The sequence below is a fragment of the Dama dama genome, chromosome 23, assembly GCF_033118175.1.
Source record: "Dama dama isolate Ldn47 chromosome 23, ASM3311817v1, whole genome shotgun sequence".
In the NCBI taxonomy this organism is placed as follows: domain Eukaryota; kingdom Metazoa; phylum Chordata; class Mammalia; order Artiodactyla; family Cervidae; genus Dama; species Dama dama.
In genome coordinates this window covers 61,137,120-61,138,422 of record NC_083703.1, presented here as the reverse complement: position 1 = coordinate 61,138,422, position 1,303 = coordinate 61,137,120, and the positions used below count along the sequence as shown (strand labels likewise).

The window sequence follows — 1,303 nt, the reverse complement described above, 5'->3', positions numbered from 1 at the left end:
CTAATCATCTCATTCTCTGCTGCCCCCTTTTCCTTTTGCCTTCAATCTTTCCCAGCATCAGGGTCTTTTCCAATGAGTTGACTCTTGGCATCAGGTGGCCAAAGGAGCTTCAGCAATAGCTCTTCCAGTGAATATTCACAGTTGATTTCCTTTACGATTAACTGTCTTGACTTCCTTGCAATCCAAGTGACTCTCAAGAGTTTTCTTCAGCACCACAATTTAAAAGCATAAGTTCTTCGATGCTCAGCTTTCTTTATGGTCCAACTCTCACATCTATATACGACTACTGGGAAAACCATAGCTTTGACTATATGGGCCTTTGTTGAGTTCAACAAAGAGAGGTGTTTAGTTGTGGGCCTGAACCTGGGTCAGTTTGGTCAGAAGGGCTGGCTTTGGGAAGGAGAGCTGACGTGTAGCAGGGAACAATGAAGACAGACTGAAACTTGCAGACACCCCTTACCGCCTCTAACCAGTGACAGCCTTCAGAACACAGGGATGCTGCTGCATTTCCAACTCCCCAATATCATGCAAAAAAAAAAAAAAAAAAAGAAAGGAAAGAGAGAAAAGAGTTTGTGGCAAAGCCTAACTTGATTTCACACAGGGAAAGGAATTGCGAAATCCTAGTTCGGGCTACAAAAACAGCACCAAATGCTTATGTTCAAACTCATCACATTGTATGCATTAAATATACGCAGTTTTAAGTTGGGGCAACGGACTCTCTGTTCTAGTACCATGGCCCAGTTTATCCGTAACCTCACAGAGAAGGCCCCGGCGCTGGTCAGTGCTGCTGTGACTTACTCGAAGCCTCGATTGGCCACGTTTTGGTACTATGCCAAGGTTGAGCTGGTTCCTCCAACCCCTGCTGAGATCCCTACAGCAACTCAGAGCTTGAAAAAAATTATCAACAGTGCTAAAACTGGTAGCTTCAAACAGCTCACTGTTAAGGAAGCTCTACTGAATGGTTTGGTGGCCACTGAGGTGTGGATGTGGTTTTATGTTGGCGAGATCATAGGCAAGCGTGGCATCATTGGCTATGATGTTTGAAGACCAATTTTTAACATGTGATTATATTTGCTTAATTATTCAAGTGTTCTTGGACCATGTGTGAGCAGACTGCAATTTGAATAAAATAAGACAATGTGTCAGAAAAAAATATATATGCAGTTTTTTTTCTACTCAACAATTTCCAAAAATATTTTGCAAAATGCAGTTTTCTATTCTGGTGGCTAGTGAATGGGGCAGAAATGTATCTGTTGGATGCTGTCCTCCCTGAGAGAAGAGACCATACTGTCTAAAGTGCCTG

General features: G+C 42.7%; 1 protein-coding gene across 1 annotated transcript; it reads left to right on the top strand.

The window, feature by feature from the left end:
• Positions 1-732: 732 nt before the first annotated feature.
• Positions 733-1,087, top strand: LOC133044439 (ATP synthase subunit g, mitochondrial-like). The gene has a single exon (XM_061125825.1). The coding sequence runs from the start codon at positions 733-735 to the stop codon at positions 1,042-1,044; it is 312 nt and encodes a 103-aa protein (XP_060981808.1). The 3' UTR covers positions 1,045-1,087.
• Positions 1,088-1,303: the final 216 nt, after the last annotated feature.